At 37.7% G+C, this 20,487-nt stretch overlaps 1 protein-coding gene across 13 annotated transcripts in view; it reads right to left on the bottom strand.

Annotated features, from left to right (window-relative positions):
* Positions 1-20,487, bottom strand: part of Dpp10 (Dipeptidyl peptidase 10) — a 346,391-nt gene that overhangs the window by 77,443 nt on the left and 248,461 nt on the right. For 8 of the 13 annotated variants that reach the window (XR_010949406.1, XR_010949405.1, XR_010949407.1 and 5 more), the window contains 2 exons: positions 7,140-7,235; positions 170-284 (listed from right to left, as the gene is read on the bottom strand). Coding sequence is in view for 1 of the 13 variants with exons in the window: in XM_067764960.1 (XP_067621061.1) it covers positions 170-284; positions 7,140-7,235 (211 nt within the window). In the remaining 12 variants the exon portion in view is untranslated. Of the gene's footprint in view, positions 1-169; positions 322-7,139; positions 7,236-12,471; positions 12,638-20,487 lie in introns of those variants that run through there. The other 5 variants (XR_010949412.1, XR_010949415.1, XR_010949416.1 and 2 more) reach the window with 3 other exon arrangements.

Raw genomic sequence — 20,487 nt, 5'->3', positions numbered from 1 at the left:
AGCTGCTATAAGAAAAGGTAAGAGAAGGATAATCACACATAGATTCTCCTTCCTTTTGGAAAATCAACAACAATCACATTTACATATCCTTATTTTGTAAAGTATTTGTTTCATCCGACTGGTTATCTACTTATCTGGTTAGAATTTATTTCTCTCTAAATGCACTCACCATTAACCCACGTTCCATTGGCTCGTTGTGGCATAAACAATCCATCCACGATATCTTGCAATTTGATGCGTTGCCCCTTGACACGCGGCCCCTCATCGGGTGGTGTGAGGAGTACCTTTTTTGATAAATGCAGAAATTTTATATGATGTTTTCTATAAAGAAAACCAGACAAAGAGAAAGGAAAAAAAAAACAAAAAAAAAAAAACAAATAGGAAGGGAGACACACGACCACCATGAGGCACAAAAAAAAATTACAATAAATAAAAAATAAAAACCAAAAAAGTTGGAAAAAGTGGAAAAATGGGAAAATACAAATATGACATCAAATTTACACGAAAATTGGCGGGATGACACAGCAATTACGTAAAACATACATATAAATGCATCAGGCACACTATTTACATATACATATACATATTGCAGGCACTTAAGCAAACGGAAATTGCGACAAATTATATTTTTGACTGAAAATTATAAAATTCAATAAAAAAAAATTTAAGTGAAGCGGAGGTGAAGTGTTATGCAACGAAATTTAATACAATTTAAAACAGCAAAGTGACCAAAGTCGGCTAAATTTTATTTCTTGATCAAATGTATCCTCAAATAAGCAGTCAGCTAAAATCGGCCATATTTTAATCAAATGCAAAAAAAAAAAATATAGATAAATAAAATTGCTTAAGCTTTTCTAATGGCGGACACTATAGAAAACGTCTTGCATTTTAGTCCTAGTAATATCAATATAATACTATCCCAAAAAGGATTTCTAACTGGAGCCGACCATAGAAAGTGATTTGGTAAAGCTTCGAAAGCAGTTCTGCATTAGTTTCAATTTCCTACTGAGAAGCTCATATCATCCTGTCATGTTCATGAAACATTTAAGTTTTTCTCAACCTATCTCATCCCATATTCGAGTCATCTTCGCGCGATTAAGATACGAATAAATGCGCTAATCGTATTTGTGGTCCGATTTGGCTCATATTTGGAACACATAATACATACATGAATAGAAAGCGACCTATGAAAAAAAACAAAAAAATTAATCGCCGCTAGGTGGCGCAAGGATCGAGATATTCACAAAAATCGTATTTGTGGTCCGATTTCGCTCATATTTGGAAGACATAATACATACATGAATAGAAAGCGACCTATGAAAAAAAATCGACGCTAGGTGGCGCAAGGATCGAGATATTCACAAAAATCTTATTATTGGTCCGATTTGGCTCATATTTGGAAATCATATTTGACATACAAAAATAGAAACAGCTTTAGTAAAAAAATAATTAAAAAAAAATTTTAAGTTAAACGGTTTTATTGAAAGCAATACTTACACTAAGTAGAAATAATACTAAAAGATAGAAAATAATTAGGTAGGTCCTAGGTACTAGTCATCACACTCCTCATCAATCTAGGGGGTTGATCAGACAATTAAATAAAAGCGTTGGGCTTTCTAAAAATGTGAGGCGTAGCATATCCTGATTAAGGTTCAGTTGTTCTTACTTATGACTATCAATAGAAATTTGACGCGTCCAACGCTTTTATTAAATTGTCTGATCCACGCCCTACATTGATGAGGAGTGTGATGACTAGTACCTAGGACCTACCTAATTATCTTCTATCTTTTAGTATTATTACTATTTAATGTAAGTATTGTTTTCAATAAAACTGTTTGACTTAAAAATTTTTTAAAAATTATTTTATTACTCTCTTTTATGATAACTTTACAACCTTCTTCGAGCTTTAATTTGTGATCGCTGCATATTTTGTTATTTTATTGTGACGAATATTAGCATCACTAAGCTGTTAGTAAATAATCACGCAACAACAAAAACATGAAGAAGCCACACTTATGTACGTATACACATTAAAGCTAGCAACACTTATGTAGAAGGCGACGAAGAGCTATCTCACACACACAGATGTAGTCATCAGTCGAAGTAGTTGCTCACACATACATACGTATATTGCTATAAACTACAAATATACATGTACTTATATAGCTGGTAACTAACCAAGCATGAGCTATAACTGTTTGCGAATTTACTAGACTTTAGGAGAAATTTGTGAATGAGGAAACCGAGAGTATAAAAGAAGCGTAATTGTGAAGTACTACTCCCAAGTAATCTAAATAAAGACCAGTTTGCAATACTGAATATTGGAGTGATTTATTCAACAGTTTAGCGATTCGAACGGTAGCAGAAGGGTTCAAATAAGCGGAATTTCCCTAAATTCGTTACAGTATTTTAAATAAATCACTATGTACGTGTACGGTGAAGTCATTTTTGAAACTACTTTTGCTTGTGAAATGGATTCGAGTCTCAAGAGGGAGAGAGTGCAACATAGCATTTTATGAAAATATTGATGATATTTTAGTAATAAGTGAGCTGTAGCATTAGCAAATTATAATAAGGTATCTTATGTGGTTGGAGCTTTAGTGGTACTTGACGGGCGCACGCAGTGGCAACACGCATGTCAAGTACAACTGCAGCCAACGTCACACAAAACAACATGTAGATAAGAATAGAAATAAAAAATACACGAGCGGACATTACAATTTTGACCGTCTTTGACATCGCGCACAGTCCTTTCTAAAACAAATTAAAACCAAGTGGAAACAAGTTGTTGTTCCTATCTCGGAAGCAGTGAGTATTTGATGTTCTGGAGGAGAAGGCGCCCTCGGCGGATATAATTACCTAAACCCAAAATAGCAACAATTTGGAGGCGGCGCCCTCCAAAAGCAAGCAGCATTTAAGAAGGTGACGTCACATAGCGGACACAAAGAAGGCTTCCATTTTGTGGAACGCCACATGGCGACCGTGAGGCTGGAGCCTCGGTCATTAATATTTTGGCAGCGACGGTGAGTAGAGTGAAAGAAAGTGGTGGTATAGTGAATAAGAAAATTTTAAACATTAAATAAAACGCTAACAAAATAATTTCAACTTGATAACAATACAGAGTTAATAAAATTTTTCTAATAAAATAACTTAAATTTATATAACAAAAACGGAAGTAATAAAAAGGTTTCTAACAAAATATTTTCAAACTTTCTCTTTCGGCGGCAAAAAATGGTATCTTGCAAGCGACTTTGTTCGAGGAGTTTTTTATAACTAATTTTTTTTTGTCTTTTATAGTCTTTTATTGGTTATATTTGTTGTCGAATTCTAATCGCTGTACATTTTGTTATTGTATTTTTAATAAATCACTACGCAAGCATGCGTGATAGTTTTTTCGAGTCTACTTTTGATGGCGCAAAAGTTTTAAAACATTTGAGGTATCAAAAGAATAGAAAAATATTCAGCAAGATTAGGTAATGTCGAACTGACTGCTTGGTTAGGATCGCTAATTGCTTCCCAGAATTTTCTTCATATTTGAGTCATAAATCAGCTAATGTTTCGATCGTAAAAGTCTCTTTCGGTGGTAGAAAGTGGTGACTCTTTGTGAAGAGTCTTTTACAACTCCCTTTTCTGATCATTTTACAGTCTTCTACGAGTCATATTTATTATTATATTAGTTAAATTTTCTAACAATTTGTTACACTATTGTATTTTCATAAATAACTATGCAAGCATACGAGGGAGTCCTTTTCAAGTCTACTTTTGATCGCGCAAAAGATTTAAAATATTTAAGTCATTAAGAGGGGTTGCAAAAGACTCGGTGAGATAAGTTTAGGTTAGATTGAACTGACGGGTCGGCTCGGAGCGCTTTATGTAGTATAGAATTTTATGAAATTATTGTTCATATAGAGTCATAAATGAGCTAACTTGCTGGTCATGAAATATTCTTTCGATTGTAAAAATTGCTACCCAGCACAGGAGTCTTCTTGAAGAGTCTTTTACAACTCCTTTTTCTGATATCTTTTACAACTCCTTTTTCTGATGATTTTCTTCGAGTCATATTTACTATCAATTTGTCATCGCTCTACATTCCGTAATGTATTTTTAGTAAATCAGTATGCAAGTGTACGAGGCAGTAATTTTCAAGTCTATTTTTAATCACGAAAATGTCCAAGCTTTTTTAAATCAACAAAGGGTCCGAAAATTCAGTGCGATGAAAAACTTTTCCAAATGCTATGTTCATAAAATCATGGGAAACGATTTTCTTTATATACGGACTGTGAATATTTCGAGGGTTCGATGCATATATTTTGAAATAACAAATCATAAATTTGTTGTAAAAAATAAATATTTTATAAAATTATCTTTACATTTTTTTTCGAAATTTTGATATAGGACTTATAAAAAACCCATAACTGACCCTCACACTGGGCGCCAATTTTACATCGGATACACGTTTAAAGGTTTTAATATGAAAGAAAATACTTGGAAAATTTTTGCGGAGAAAAGCATACGGTTTCAAGTAGAATTGTGCTAAAATACATTTGTCTAAACCTAAAATACGAAAGGCATTCGTTCACTAAGGGTATTCACCACATCAAAAAAGTCGTCAGCATAACCAACATATTGTTGCTAATTGTAGAGATTATCGATAAATATTTTATTTTTGTTAGTCAAATGTTCGATGGAAGAAACATAGGGTAGACTTTTCGCTTTCAGCCTTTTCGATTAGTTTCTTGTTTACTTCTCTTATCTCTCTGCATCTCATATTCACGCTTATGCATATGTGTTTAGTTTATCTAATGTCATATGCGCTGTTTGTTGCTGTTTATTAATTACTTACTTAATTGGCGCTTAACCGTCTAAACGGCTATGGCAGTCCAACAAGGCGCGTCAGTCGCTCCTTCGCTCCGCCAACCGGCGCCAATTGGTCACACCAAGGGAGTTTAAATCGTTTTCAACCTGGTTCTTCAAACGGAGTGGGGGCCGCCCTCTACGTCTGCTTCCATAGGTGGGTTCCGATAGAAACACTTTCTTGGCCGGAGCATCATCTTTCATTCGCATAACCAGGCCTAGCCAGCGCAGCTGTTGCGTTTTAATTCACTGGACTATGTGGATGTCTGCGTATAGCTCGTACATCTCATCATTAAATCTTCTTCGGTACTCGCCATCGCCAATGCGTAGAGATCCATAAATCTTTCGAAGAAATTTTTTCTCGAACACTCCTAAAGCCGCTTCATCTGCTGTTGTCATGGTCCATGCTTCTGCTCCATATAGCAGGACGAGTACGATAAGTGACTTGTAGAGTATGATTTTCGTTCGCCGAGAGAGGACTTTACTTTTCAATTGCCTACCTAGTCCAAAGTAGCATTTATTGGCAAGATTGATTCTTCGCTGGATTTCAGTGCTGATGTTGTTGCTAGTGTTGATGCTGGTTCCCAAATAAACGAAATCTTTTACTATTTCGAAATTATGGCTGCCAATACTAGCGTGGTTGCCAAGGCGCGTATGCGCTGACTCTTTGCTCGATGACAGCAGGTACTTCGTTTTTTCTCATTCACCATCAAACCCATCTTTACCGTTTCTTTTTCCACTTTGGAGTAAGCAGAACAACTGCGCGGGTGTTTAGGCCGATGATATCAATGTCATCAGCATATGCCAGTAATTGCACGCTTTTATAGAATAGTGTGTGGTTAAGTTCTGCAGATAGGGGGTCACCCTGTCTGAAACCTCTTTTAGTTTCGAACGGCTCGGAGAGGTCCTTCCCAATTCTGACTGAGCTGATGGTGTTGCTCAACGTCATTTTGCACAGCCGTATAAGTTTTGCGTGGAAACAAAATTCAGACGTAGCGGTATATAGGCAGCTCCTTTTCGTGCTGTCGAAGGCGGCTTTAAAATCGACGAAAAGGTGATGTGTGTCGATTGTTGCTGTGTATATGTGTGAGTAATTTTGTCTGCGCTTTTTGTTGTTGTTTACATTTATGTCTACGCTCTTAGCTGCTTTGTACTTGTGTGCGTAGCTGTTTGTTGTCTCTTATGCTTAGATTGCTGTTGTAGCTGTGCAGCTCATATTTACTAGCGGCATAATGATGTGTTGGAATTGCTAATATGTATTCTTCACAAAGTTGATAGTACATACTGCTATCATTTCGAATCCAATATTCATAAAGCAAAGATCACACTCTTTTAGAAATTTGCTCTCTTTTACATTTAAATTTATTTGCGAGCTATATGTAATCACAAAAGCACAAGAGAGGGCCGGGAATATTATCGGGAGAATCAAACATAGAAACTCTGTTAACTTCGGAGTGTAGCGTAAACGAGGTTCCGATAACGGAAGCACTGAATTTTTTCGGAGTTGACCTCCTGCAGTTTTTGAGCATCAACTTGATCTGTGACTCTGCCATATCAGCAGCACCAATTTTTATCCGTAATGTGACTGTTCATTGTAAGCAATGTGATCTACATGGCAGTTCATAATCACGCTTACCCAAAACGGCGATCACGTACCCAATCACAAGTGTCTTCACAGTGATAGATTTCGCATTAAACTTTTAAATAGGCGGATGGCTAACAGCTCTCGTGCGCAAATTACTCGACTACACAAATCACGCATTCATCGACTGCGACATCGCATGCTACTAAGTCGCAGCACATTGCAAGGCTCATTGTATCATACTATCGGAGCTAATTTTTTCTGTGACTAGAGCTGTGGTTAGGTTTATTATTGGCATTTTTGATAAGCGCGGCGATTTCTTCCAAACTGTTACTGTGGATTACTGCGATCTTTCAGTGATTGTCACAAAATCACAGGAATATCAATACTGTATTCGTTTTTATGGCTTTGATAATGTTACATCAGAGAGTGAAATGGTGTTCTCGTACAGAGAAAAATAAAGCGACGTCTTCACTCTATTCATTATTCTGATCGCTTGTTTGTGAAATTACATACTTTCTACTTCAGGTGAATACCCTTAATGCAAATGAACGTAAGCACTACAACATATGGCATACAATAACGACAAATTAAATACATTTATAGAAGAAAATATTAATTGCATGCAGTTAATTTTTTATTTTTATAAATAAATAAATACTCTATTATTTTTCCATTCGTTCACACAAAACTAAGTACTCACCACTGAAGTGACAATTAACGCCAGTACAATTATAATAACCAATAAAGCAATAAATATGCCACGCCAATTACGCTGATTGGGATTGCTCGAGACCAACTGCAATTAAAAGGGGAACCAATTATGAATATTTTTACATACAAAATACAATTAAGTGATTAAATTTGAATAATAGATTAACGTGTTTAATAAACCACGCATGATTTTTGCAATTTTTCCCACTATTCAAATGGAAAGCATACAAGGGATTTCTCTTAACCTTTATTACACAGTTATAACTCGAAAAATATTTTTAAAAGCTTAGTAATCGAAACCAAGCCATGCGAGCTTTGAGGAGCTTTGAATCTTTGTTCTAAAATTTTACCATGCTTAACTGAAGACCTCTAAATAAATAATACCCTTACGAATCTTCTTTTTTCACAAAATGGATGCCCGATAAATTGCTTTAAGAGTAAAGCTCGTCACTATAACTAGCTGCAGCTTTGTGAAAAAGCGGTAGAATTTTTCAGGTAAGCTCTCAAATATTTAACCTGAGCCTTTCAAAAGATATTGAGGATAAGCCGCCCCTCCTTGTTATAACTGTTTTATTCTATCGCAAGACTTTCAACAAGCCCGAAACATAAAGAAGTAGTTTTTTCAAGTTGCCAAAATATTCAGGTAATTACTGAAAGCTTTGCTATTTTTGCATGAAAGCCTCATATTGTTTTTTTTTTTTTTTTTTTTTATATTTAATATACTTAAACTCCTAAAAAATCCTTTTGGAGCATTTCCCATTTAAAGCATTTGATTTAAAATATTTTAAAAGTCAAAGGCTAACGAGTTTATTTAGCTTTTAACTTAAAGCAAAAGTTCTTTTGTGGCTTTTCTCATACAAAACATTCCAATTTTTGAACTTTTCTTTATTTTATTTCTGTCAGCAATTCAGCTTCAATCCTCAATACAAAATTCTTTTCGTATAGAACACGTAATGTAAAAAGGTTTAAAAGCTTCCGAAAAAATTTAGCTTGAAACTTGAAGCAGCTTCAAAACATAAAAAGCATCTGGCTAATTGTTTTCGAGTATTGAAGTACTTTGTGATACAAAAATGTGTTCAGCTTCTCGACATTCAACCTAATCGATTCATTGGCTGTCTGGAGCACAAGCCAAAATGTCCGCAAAACCACACGTAAAAACCCCCGAAATGTATAGAATATTGCAAATGCAGCGACTGAATTGAAAGTCAGGAAGATCGCGAGTATTACGAGTAATTCGAGATTCGAGAATCTCGCGAGAAGGCGAGACTCGCGAGAAATCTCTTCTCGAACATGGCCGAGAAATCGTAAGCTGTATTTGAAAATAAAGTTTTTTTCACTTTAACCAAAAATTGCAAAATCTTGGATAAATGCTTTCCTTATTAAAAACATGTGTAATAAACAATCAATGCACATGAGCGCCACACTGTTTAGGAGGCTTATACCGCTAAGAGTACCTAAAATTCTTCCTAAAGCTTAACTGTTTTGAAATATTCCATTTTCTAACACAATGAAAAAGGAAAAAAAGCTTTAAGATATACATGAATCGATCTCAAGCAGCTGAGCTTCCATATTTTTTCAGACTTATTTAAAAGTAAAGCGATGAAGTTTATCACAAATTGTTGTCTTGCAGTGAAAGCTTAACTAATTAGTTTTGTATAACCTACTAGCCTTCAAAGGAGCTTAGCTCTGCGCATTGTGGTAATATTTCTAACAAAGAACAAACTAATATACATGAGCGCCAGAGTGTTTAGAAAGCTTATGCTATTGGGAGTACCTAAAACTTTTCTTAAAGCTTAACTGTTTTGAAATAGTCCATTTTTTAACATATCGAGTAATGAAAAAGTATAAAATCTTAAGGAAATGCATGAAGCGATCCCAATCGGTTGAGCTTCCATATTTTTTCAGCATTATTTATATAAAATATAAATAGAGCGAAGAAGTTTATCTCAAATGTTTGGCTTGCAATAAAAGTTTCACTGACTATTTTTTTTAAACCTAAAAGCTTTCAAAAGAGCTTAGCTCTGTCCATTGTGGTAATACTAATTGCTAACAAAGAATGCCAAATTGTTAAGAAAGCTTATACCGTGTGGAGTATTTAAAACTCAGCTTGAAGGTTATATCAACATTCAAGTTGATATTTTAAAAAAGTTCTTTTATTTTGATTTGCAATATAAAATTTATTTTTGTTTATTTTTGAGTTTAAATATTTTCAAACTAATTAGAATTTTCTTTTTTTGAAGTTATTCAAAAAATTTAAGTTAACACGAAAACTCAATTTATGAGGTGGGTTTTGTCTAAGGCTGGGGTAACACTCAGTCAATCCAGAGTCGAGTAAAGGTCCCACAAACCCCTACTGAATAAATACACGATATTTATGTGTTACGAACGCACGCACACACGGCTGGGGATATTAGGCGGACAGCAGCTTTCCGTACAAAGATGGAAGCGGTGGCTAATAGGCGTAGTAGTAGCGGAGAGGTCGGTACGGTGGTTTAGCGGCGGTGCAGTAGCGGGCGGGATGGTACGGTTGTCCGGGAGCAGCGGCGGGATCAGCGCGGCGGACGGACGGCGGACAGTATTAGCGGACGGATTGGTACAGTAGTATGAGCGCAGTGGCTGGACGGCGGACAGTATTAGCGGACGGATGGGTGTAGCGGTATAGACGAAGTGACGGCACCAGCGAACTGGATGGACGGTGATGCAGCGGCTTAACGTCGGTAGGATGGCGAGCGGCCAACGGTCGTTGTAGCAGCGACGTGACGGGTGCAGCGGCTTAACGGCGGTAGGATGGCGAGCGGCCAACGGTCGTCGTAGCAGCGGCGTGACGGGTGCAGCGGCTTAACGGCGGTAGGATGGCGAGCGGCCAACGGTCGTCATAGCAGCGGCGCGACGGATGCAGCGGCTCAACGGCGGTAGGATGGCGAACGGCCAACGGTCGTCGTAGCAGCGGCGTGATGGATGCAGCGGCTTAACGGCGGTAGGATGGCGAACGGCCAACGGTCGTCGTAGCAGCGGCGGGACGGATACAGCGGCTCAACGGCGGCAGGATGGCGAACGGCCAACGGTCGTCGTAGCAGCGGCGGCACCAGAGGGGCGACGGCAGCGGCGGTGGGCTACGGAGCGCGTACCAGGGCCGAGAGAGAGAGAGAAAATAGGCCGGCGACGGGGTTTACCTGGACAGCGGCTGCGTGTTCCGGGCGTGGTAGGATAGGCGTACCAACGGGCTGGTATTGGTCGGTCGGCTTCACGGGATCCGGCTAATCGCTCTTCTTCGGCAGCTTTGGTAGCCGCGGGGTCAGTCACCTGCGGAAGAGACTGCGAGGACTCGTTAGTGCTGGTTTCACCGCTGGACACCCCCGCCTCCCTACTTGCACACTAGTAGAAGGTGCATAAGGGGGGCGGGGTTGTACCAGCCGATACACCGTGGGTCGACCCGTGGGCGGAGGGGAAGTGCACCTTAACGGCACAGCGGTAGCCCCTGTGCGCACGCATCGGCTCACGGCCGAAACCAGAGCTGAGGGGAAGGGGTGGAATGTCATGAAGGCGTCGGGCCGCTCAACACCTAGGAGGGCGCGGGGGGCAAAGTAGCACAAGGCATCCTCCCCGTCGTCCTTACCTAAGTGAAGGGTGACCCGCGCCATGACGGCGCCCCTACCACTCAGCCAGCCAAAGCTAGGACTGAGGGGGAGGGGTTGTATGGTCATTAAGGCATCGGGCCACACAACACCTAGGAGGGCGCGGGGGGCAAAGTAGCACAAGGCATCCTCCCCGTCGTCCTTACCTAAGAGAAGGGTGACCCGCGCCATGACAGCGCCCCTTCCACTCAGCCAGCCTAAGCTAGAACTGAGGGCGAGGGGTTAAATGGCCATGAAGGCGTCGGGCCACTCAACACCTAGGAGGGCGCAAGGGCAAAGTAGCACAAGGCATCCTCCCCGTCGTCCTTACCTAAGTGAAGGGTGACCCGCGCCATGACGGCGCCCCTTCCACTCAGCCAGCCAGCAGGAGGGAAAAATATGTCTTTAAAAAGACATCCACTCCCGCTGGCTCACCTGGGAGGACTGAATTGCAAAAGTGCAAATTCAGTGTTTATATGGGTGGTGACGCAAACTGGTTGAGAATTCAACGCACCATTATTGTGATTTTCATTGGTTCGCAATTTAGTTGGTTGTTGAATATGCTATAAAAGAAGTGGTTGTTGGCTATGCTATAGCAAAATAAGTACAGGGAGGTTCAGGTTTAGGTGAATAAGGAAATACAGGGGGAGTTACGTTATTGTAACGTTACGTTACAAATTAAAAATTATTTTAAAAATTAAAGTAAAGAATACAAAGTAGTTAACACTATATTTACTCCCCCTCATATATCAACATTCAAGTTGATATTTTAAAAAAATTCTTTTATTTTGATTTGCAATATAAAATTTATTTTTGTTTATTTTTGAGTTTAAGTATTTTCAAACTAATTAGAATTTTCTTTTTTTGAAGTTATTCAAAAAATTTAAGTTAACACGAAAACTCAATTAAAAATTATTTTAAAAATTAAAGTAAAGAATACAAAGTAGTTAACACTATAAAGGTTAACTGTTTTTAAACATTTGGGGTAATCCCGTGAACGTAGCTATCAGCTAATCTGTTTAAGTGGCGCCAAATAATTTTTAGCAGATAAGTTGGTAATGAGGTGACGTGAATATCCCATTTTTTGTCTAGCATATCGAGAAATAAAAAAAAGTATAAAACCTTTAGAATATGCTTAAAACCTGAAGCTTTGGTCAATATATGAATCCCGAAAGTCATAATTTACTCCTTGTATCTGAATTCAGGATTTATTTTACGGCAACACTTTCATATCTTCGCAAAGTTTTAAAGATTTTAACTGAGCTTTTTCGTTTAATAATGCATACCTTCTGACGAGCTTTTGTTCTAAAACTTAGTGAAATACCTCAAAACTTTTTAAAGTAAAAAATTTAATGATATATTATTAAATCGTGAGTAGAAAATGAGTTGAAATTAAATAACAATCAACAATTTTTCACGCATACTTCGCAAGCAAAAATTCACAAGTAATGAGCACAACTTAAGGTCAGTTCAGCAAATTACCGGATAAGCTCAAGAAGAAATAATAACAGAAAAAAGTAACAAAATGAAATGAAAGCACACAAAACCCTGAAGCGTCATGCCGATACGCTTTTTTAGGCTTTGCGAACCTTTTTTCGAGTTTCTAATTTCAAACTTTTCGCATGTAAATATACGAAAGATTTGTGTTTGCTGCGTAAACTGAGCGTAATTTTTCATACGCTTAGTAAGCTTGTCAAATACACTCACATATTTTTAGGCTGCACGTCGTTATTTTTTTTTTTTTTTGGTTGCCAGTTTTTTCTTTTGCGTTCTCCATGCCAATTTTTTTTATTTTCTTCATTGTGCAAATATCATTCAATGTCCACATTTTATTAACCGATTTTATTTTGAAGATTAATCAAGTATAAATGTAGATATGTGCTTTTGGGTCGTTGTTTGTTTCTACTTCATATAAGTAAAGGAAAAAACGTCCTATTTTGGCAAAATTTGCGGGCATTAATTCAACCACTATTCTTTCAATATTATAACACTTCCCTGACCGCGTTTTGGCAGCGAAGCAATTTTTTAAGAAAATTATGGCGTATGAGGCAAGTTGGCAGTACGGAATTTTTGGGTCAGCCTTTTGCTCCTAAAGTTATGCTATGTTTTGTACGCTTTGTCACGCACAAGGCATTTATTTTCTTTTTAATCTTTGTTATCACATTTAGGAAAATTTATTTAGCTAATTTTTAGTAGCAAGATTTCCAGCGCGCTGAAGGGCTGCTGAGTTATTTGAACTGTCGAGTAGTCTACTTTTGGGCGTCATAAAAGTCATTTAATTTTTAACATTTTAAAAGTCTGATTTTCGGTTGCTTTGAAGTCAGTTTCGAGTTATGCTTATGCTATCACAAGTAATTCCTTAGACACTAAAAGCTTCGGAAGGTCATAGGCAGAAAAAACATTAAATAATCGCTGGAACTCTCTGTTGATACTCGAAACTCTCCGTCATCGTGGGGCATCCTTAATATATCGAATATATTGAACATTCCTGCTTTCGCAACCCATTTATCAACCTCACCTACCCAAGGGCGACCCCGAGTTCCTCATGGAACTAGGGTTGTGGTATTAAATCGTTCCTGATATGATCGTACCTCTATGGTACTTGTTACTGGAATGTACCGCATCTATATCCGGGAAGGGACCGTCAACAACAATTTCCAAGTACCCCAAAACCTTCGGAGAGTGTCTTTATCTCTACAACAACAACAGATAGATGGAGATACTCAGGGTAGGGTTCATTTGTCTCATTCCGTGGTGATTTAATATAAGGGAACATCCTTCGGTCTAACGATCTTGAACACTCTCGAAGATCGGGTTTCCAAAGAAACTTTATAGTACTACGAGCATTCACATAGTAGGTACACCACAATTCATTCACGCCGGGAAATTTGGAAATGCGGCATGGGTTCTAATACCTTCCATGTAGAATGAATTATAATTTTTTCAGTCCCCGATGAGTATATAAATTCTATACATATAGAGGTCGTGTTTCGATGTATGAGATGTGAGCCGCATTCCTGATGTCCCTGGACCTAAATCAAAGAAGCGCTATATCGAATTCTCAGATTGGCGGTGTATTATGCTCTCTCATTCACTTTACAGCTCCTCGTTCAAATCGAGTTCCCTGATGAATTCCAGAATGGTGCTCAACTTTATGGAGTGTATGTGCCTTCTTTCTAATTTAAGCGATCCAAGGCTTCGTTGTCTCCTTCTCGCGACTGTGTCGCATTCGAGCATCATTTGACCTGCAGTCTCATCCCCGCTGCCACATAAGCGACAGAGGCTATTCGATCATAGAGCTAGTTTGTGCAATTTTTAACCTGCATTGGCTACTTTTTGGGCGGTTTATCATGAATTTAGAAAGATTTTAATTGCTGTTTCCTATTAGTGTCCCAAATAACGGGCTGAAGTTTTCGCCCCCCTACTGAGCTTTCTTAGTGAACCCTGTAAGACACCGCTGTTCACGTTGGGATAAGGCTCTGATACAATTATTCCGAAACCATTCGACGGCGGACGGCGCCCCGTATAAAGCCTCTGTATGCGTGTGCTGTTGCCTCTTTCTCTACTTAGCGCTTATAACTCTGGACCGCAGATTCGAGCCTATCCCAATCTATATATTTTTTAAATCAAATAAAACATCACAATTTTCTGCAACTCAGCAAACAATTCCACACAATTCACAGAAGAATCTCATACGTGCGTGTAACAATTCACAAAATGTTAAAGTTAAAATTCAAATATAAAAATCTACTTAAAATTCGTGATAAGCATTCAAGTGCAAAAACAAAAAGCAAAAAAGGTGAAATAACCACAAAAAAAAAAAAAAAACAAGGTTCAACTTGAAAATTCTCGTATAAATTTTGCAACGTGTGGAAAAGCGAACGAAAAACGTTTGGTGTGCCAAATGAGGTGACAGTTCAAGTGCGAGCTGTCATTGCATGTCAAATGGGATGCTTTGATGCATAAAGCAATTAGGCGAGATTCTGAGAAACGAGACAGTCGTTCAACGTTGAGAGTTAGTTAAAGAATGCTGTGTGCATGTTTCATGTGCAGCATAATTGGAAATTCGGTGCTGTGTGACTGTGTGTGACTAACACAAGATTGAAATGGGATGGAAAAATATGTGCACGTTGTTAGGAATCACGGATCTTGGCTAGAAACATAATCACACAAAAAGCTTAAATTTTAAAAGTGTTTTTTGCATTTTGAACCTTAGCTATGTGACATGGTTATTTTCAATATAAAGTGAGGCAATTTGTCAAAATGTGATGAAATATTTCGTATTTGCAAATGAACTTTGAAATATTTACTTTTGTTCTTCATAAATAAAAAATTGGCGATTCCATTCTAATATAACTAAAATTGTTTAGAAAAAAATTGAAAAAAAAAACAGTGTGTGTGTTTGTTCGCTGTAAACCAAACGCAGCATTTGCTATCATTCCAATATACATAGCACGTATGCAAGTCTATTACATTTATATTGATTTTCGCGATAGTTTCATATATTAATTCTCCATATAATATAAGCGAATCTAAAAAAGGGTGCGTCTCAAAATTTGGTGAAATATATCTGTGACAATTTGAAAAAACAACCTAATTCGGGTTAGATTAAAAGTGATATTCTGGCTTCATAACAGAAATCCGCTACAGATCTCCCTGTGTTACTTACTCATAGCCCTAGCGTCAAATGGCTGCTACAAAATATAGGAAGTTACAATGGTGAATTGTGGTGAGCTTTTTAGATAAAGGTCTGTGTATCGCCATTATCCTAACTCGAATTAGGTTGTTTTTTCAAATTGCCACATATATCTTATTTCCAATTAAGCTTTGAGATATTTACATGCGTCTGCATAAAATAATAGTTGATCCCATTCCAACACAACAATTGTTTAATTGTTTAAGCACAAATGATGTTAAAACAAGTAAAGATATGTAAGTTCGTGTGTAATCGAACATTATATACTCAGCGAGAGCTTCAATTGCACATTTCATTTCAGATAAATTACTTTTCTACATGACACGTGGCACCGCCCGTTTAAAAAAAAATGTCTCCACATTTCCTCTTACAATAAAACTTGATAAGTGAAATATCATTGATTCAAAACTATTTTTTGCTAAGTTATAGGTTATTATTCTAGTCTACGACCCTTTTAAACCTTTCAAACTTGTTTTATATCTAAGTTGCCGTGGTCTTTAACCGATCCCGTCCATTTTTACTAGAAATATTTTCTGCTATAAGGAAAATATGTGTACCCAATTTTGTTACGATATGTAAATTTTTCTTCGAGTTATGGCTCCCGATACATAGAAAATTGCTAGTCATAAAAGGGGCGGTGCCACGCCCATTTTTTTAAATTTGAAATTTTTCCTATTTATTTTTATAAATCTACTTGGGAAATGAAATACCATTGCTACAAAGCTCTTTTTTGCAAGGATATAACTTATTTTATTCGTCCACGACCCTTTTAAAAATCTTTTATATAGAAGTGGGCGTGGTCTTTAACCGATTTCGTTAATTTTTCCTCAAAGCATTCCTTATAGTAAAGGCAACCTCTCTGCCGAATTTTGTTACGATAGGTTTAACAATTTTTGATTTATGATTAATAAAATTTGTAAAATTGATTTTATCACAATTAGGCGGTGCCACGCCCATTTAAAAACATTTTTTTTTAATTTTTATCGAGAGTCTCAATATCAGTCCACATGTCAAATTTCAGCATTCTAGGTGTATTATTTAAAAAATAATCAGGTTTTTTGTGTTTTCCAAAATGTTATATATATAAAAAGTGGGCGTGGTTATCATCCGATTTCGCTTATTTTCAATACCAATCTATTCTGGGTCTAGATAAGCTCGTGTACCAAATTTGGTGAATATGTCTCAATATTTACTCAAGTTATCGTGTTAACGGACAGACGGACGGATGGACATGGCTCAATAAATTTTTTTTTCGATACTGATGATTTTGATATATGGAAATCTATATCTATCTCAATTCCTTTATACCTGTACAACCAACCGTTATCCAATCAAAGTTAATATACTCTGTGTGCAAAGCACGCTGAGTATAAAAACAGTTTGTGTGCTTGTTCGCTGTGAACCAAACGTACAAACACGCTTTCAACGAGATCATTCCACCACATCAGCATTTGCTAGGAACATATCTATGTATGCAAGTGTATAGCAATGTTTTTTCTTTTCATCTCGTTTTTGTTTTGTTTTTGTTAAAATGAAGTCACTCTAAAGAGTTTGAAATTTTAGTATGTAATTGAAGAACAGTATCTAAACATCTTTGTTTGTGTTTCTGATTGTACTCCTGCTAGACAATTGTACCGATTTTGATAAAATTTTGTGTGTGTGTGTTAAAAGGGAATTTGAGGATGCTTTAGATTCCTTATCTTAAAAGAATGTGAACCAGGGGACGACCTTTGACTAGCTTATTATTTGAGAAGCTTTTCTTTCTGCGAAGTGGACCAGGGACCGACTTCTTAAAAAAAGTGCTCAAAATGTATTGTGTAGGCAGTCTTTCGAAAATGGAAAATCAGAGATAGGATTGGGAGTTGAAAAAATGAAGAAATAGAAACGGGGTTGAGGAAGAAGGAAGTAAGTGTGAGTACGAAATGGAAATTGAAAAAGTGCGCGGAGAAGATAGCAGAACAGGAAGCAAGTCTAAGGAAGGAGATGAGGAAAAATAGATAGAAGTTGAGGAAGACGAAAGAAAAAGGCTGTAAAAGTGAGAAAAAACGAGAATGTGAAAGGAAAAAGATTAAGAGGAGTGACAGGGAACAAATATGGACAGGAGAAGTGAGAGATAAGAAGATATGACACACGCCTCTGTTTACTGGGAGAATAGTAACATCGCCTGGAGGAATATGAACGGGCAGCAAAATGAATCCGATTTTGAAAACTGCGTTTGTGTCTTATTGTTTCGTAGTGGTCTATGCAAACAAAGATATAGAAATCGTTTGGCCAGGTGAACAAGGTGACAATTGATTGGTATATAGAGATTCCGTATATGAGAAAATCAAAGTGATAGAGGTAGAGAGAATGGTAGTGGGAGTGTTACTCGGACTGAAAGTGGGAGTGGTAACGGAAAGTTTGGGCGAGGGAGTAGGAATGGAAGTGAAATTGGGATTGGTTGTGGTAGCGGTATTGGGAGTGACAGCGGGGGTTGGAATGGAACTAGGAGTGAGAGTGGGAGAGTGAGAGTGGGAGTAGAAGTGTGATGGTAGTGGGAATGGGAAAGGGATTGGAAGTGGGAGGGAGGCAAATGGAAAAAGGGTTGTACAAGTATAATAAGAAGATTGGGAGATAGAGTAGAAGAGATCGGGTTCTTTCGGCCAGAACAAAGTCTGCCGGGTATTCTCTAGCGAATAGGGAACATATAAACGTGCATTTGGCAAATGCGTCACTACATTACATCACATCATTTATTACAATTTTCCAATCAAGTATTCTTCTCTTCCATTTCGATTACTTTTCTGTTTCAGCGTAGTAAGTGTTTTCTTGAAAAATTAATTCTTTTTCCATTTTATTTCAACTGAAATGGCTCTATTTCAATCAGCTAACTAAATGCTATTATTATTTCAATAGTTTATTACATTTTTAACTTTGACTACAACAAACACACAAAGCAACTTATCAGTCAGCACTTTTTTAAGGAAAATCTACTCATGGCGCGCAGCCAACATTTTTTTTAGCAAAATAACATTGCATCCATTTTTTAGATTTCTTTTTGTTCTCTTGTTTGTTTGATTCATAACAGCCACATTGATTGCTTTCTGTTGGCAAGCGCCACAAAAGAGTTATGTCAACACTATCCTTTACTTTTCTATTTACTTTTTCCTAGCGCATTTGTTAGCTTTGTCAGATTAACTGATTCTTTGGAAAAAAGTTTTCCCAATTACGACCAAATCCACCCAGCATATCCATAAACTACTCATACACACGCTCAAACATAAAATATAGCAGTGCTCATGGATAACTCTCAAGCAATTAATAAAGTATCGGTTTATCTCAAAGAAAGAGAGTTATGCAGACGAGATGAAAGATACATCTCTTTTGGGTAGAGAAATGTAAATCTCCACAAAGTTGAACAGTTTGAGAGCTTACGCAATATAATGCGCCTTCCGTAGGGCATACTATCTTCGGTTGCCGCCTTAGTTTGAATCCGGACAATGCGAACTTGCAATTCTTTATGAGGAAGTAAGAATCACCTATTTGTTGCACACATTGTTATCTATGCTTCTAAACAGATGTATGGGTGGGGTTTTGTCGTAACAGGAAAGGACAGCAGTTTTCCATATAGAGAAAGGGGAGCAAGAAAGTGAGGTGACCTGGCGTAGAAGTATGCGCGGTAGTTGAGCGCGTCAGATATTACTTATACGGTGGGATGATCAGGGACCATGTCAGTATGAAGGGCGATAGCGGAATAAATATCGGGACAACAGCTCCATCTAAGCGGCGGTTAGGGGATGAAACGCATACTAAAAGTGAACCTGGAAGGGTGGGACTCTGTGAAAATGACGGGGCTATGCAGATTCCTGTTATTTTTTTTTTGGTGGCTGCTGTTCCAAGGGTAGTCGAAGGAAGATCGCAACATCTCAGCTATATGGAAGGTACCATTGTAAGGCGAGGTTTCGCTTCGTAAGTCGATGCATGGGCTTGGAGGAAGTCCATCGTAGTTATTCGCACATCATTTTTCGACCAGACCTTAGGCTCTTACCTATGTGAAGAGTGAACCGCACTATATCAGCGCCCCTTCCACTCACCTAACTAGAGACATCCACTCGCACTGACTCACTCGAGAGAAGTGGTGAAATAATGAACGTCGAAGTAGTCTTATCCTTAGTTGTCAAGCGGGACACAATTTTTTTCTCAATCTCAGTTGTATGACACCTAAACGGCTAGCTACTTAGCGGCTGGCTGCCTGTTCCTTAAGGCAGAGACTGACATCCAGTGCACTCTATTATCCCATTAAATTCTCTTGACTTCCTCCAAATCAGGCAGAGTAAAAAGGTGAATTTTAATTGTCTCTTGAACAGGACCATCACGGTTCCCGAGAGATTTTACCCTCATTTTACAGCAGGTCGCTAAAAGGTTTGATAAGCTTCCCAATGAAATATTTTATTTGTAGCCTTAGAAGTACAGTGTTTATCTTTATGGCCCAGGGTGTAGTGGTTAAAACAGCCAACCCTCTCAGGCGTGAAGTTATGGTCCTAATCTATAAGGACCTTCACAAAGTCCATCAGCGTCCGCTCTAGCCTAACCACAAAAAAGTTATCGTGACTATAGATATATACCTTGTGCTGACAGCCTGGTCCATGCTTTAAGTAGTGGTCTTAATATTCCGAAGGCGTTTCGAAGACCATATGAGAGTCGGTTCTAACCATGCATGTATCTATTAGCTTTTTGTAGGCTTTCAGTGAAAGCATATCGACCTGAAGTTCTTAGGGATGGTTATCTTGGTTCGCTCTTTTCTCTTGGTATGAATATAACTTAAGCCTTTCTTCTTCATTTGAGGTCTATTGGTCGAGATACGCACATAACTCAATGAGAAGCGTAGGGCTTACAAGATTAGGATGCAGTTCAAAAAAAGGAAGAATGCTAGTATTTTTATAACACATAAATAAACAGAGAGATTTATTCAGGATAATTATGTTTTTTCTTACTATATAACAGTTATTGTGGGAGAAAAATAAATAAAACTCCTTTATAAATCTTAA

The sequence above is a fragment of the Eurosta solidaginis genome, chromosome 2, assembly GCF_040869045.1.
Source record: "Eurosta solidaginis isolate ZX-2024a chromosome 2, ASM4086904v1, whole genome shotgun sequence".
NCBI lineage: Eukaryota > Metazoa > Arthropoda > Insecta > Diptera > Tephritidae > Eurosta > Eurosta solidaginis.
This window is presented reverse-complemented; position numbering and strand designations above follow the sequence as displayed.